Here is an 860-nt window from a genome sequence, read left to right as displayed (position 1 = left end):
CCGTGACCGGTGCCCCCCCCCAGGTGCGCGTGGCCCCCGGGGGGGGGGTCGGTGCAGACGCAGGGGGTGAAGCACTCGCTGAACCCCTTCTGTGAGATCGCCCTGGAAGAGGCCGTGAGGCTCCGCGAGGGCGGCAAGGCCACAGAGGTCGTCGTGGCCACCGTGGGCACCAAGGCCAGCCAGGTGTGTGGGGGGCACAGCCAGGGGCGGGGGGGGCACACCTGGGGAGGTGGGGGCACAGCCAGGGGCGTGGGGACACACCCGGGGGACCCCAAACCCCCGGGGACCCTGCGGTGCCCTCCCTGTCCTGCACCCCTGGGACCCCATGGGAGGGTGTCCGGGGGGGATTTGGGGGGGTTGGGGTGTCCTGGGGGGCTTTTGGGGGTCCTTGGGGTGTGTTTTGGTGTGTCCAGGGAGAATTTGGGGTTCCCTGGGTTGGTTTGGACCCCCCGACCCTCCTTTTTGCCCCCCCAGGAGACCCTCTGGGGGTGTTTGGGGGTCCCTGGGGGTGTTTCTGACCCCCCTTGTCCCCCCTGACCCTCCCTTGCCCCCCCAGGAGACCCTGTGGGGGTGTTTGGGGGTCCCTGTGGGTATTTCTGACTCCCTTGTCCCCCCCAGGAGACCCTGTGGGGGTGTTTGGGGGTGTTTGGGGGTCCCTGTGGGTGTTTCTGACCCCCCTTTTCCCCCCCCAGGAGACCCTGCGCACGGCGCTCGCGGTCGGGGCCGACCGGGCGGTGCTGGCCGAGGTTGGGGAGGGGGTGGCCCTGGGGCCCCTCGAGGTGGCCACGGCCCTGGCCGGGCTGGTGGGGAAGATCCAGCCCCAGCTGGTGCTGCTGGGCAAGCAGGTGAGACCCTATAGA

General features: G+C 70.7%; 1 protein-coding gene across 1 annotated transcript in view; it reads left to right on the top strand.

Moving 5' to 3' along the window:
- Nucleotides 1-24: 24 nt before the first annotated feature.
- LOC113980197 overlaps nt 25-860 on the top strand; it is a gene marked incomplete at both ends in the record, with an annotated part of 2,084 nt that continues 1,248 nt past the window's right edge. The window contains 2 exons of the mRNA XM_027707427.1: nt 25-183; nt 693-845. Of these exons, the coding sequence (XP_027563228.1) occupies nt 25-183; nt 693-845 (312 nt within the window). The remainder of the gene's footprint in view (nt 184-692; nt 846-860) is intronic.

Source organism: Neopelma chrysocephalum, unplaced genomic scaffold (assembly GCF_003984885.1).
Source record: "Neopelma chrysocephalum unplaced genomic scaffold, ASM398488v2 Primary Assembly neopelma1_92996, whole genome shotgun sequence".
NCBI lineage: Eukaryota > Metazoa > Chordata > Aves > Passeriformes > Pipridae > Neopelma > Neopelma chrysocephalum.
Note: the sequence above shows the minus strand (reverse complement) of the source record. Positions and strands in the feature narration are given on the sequence as shown.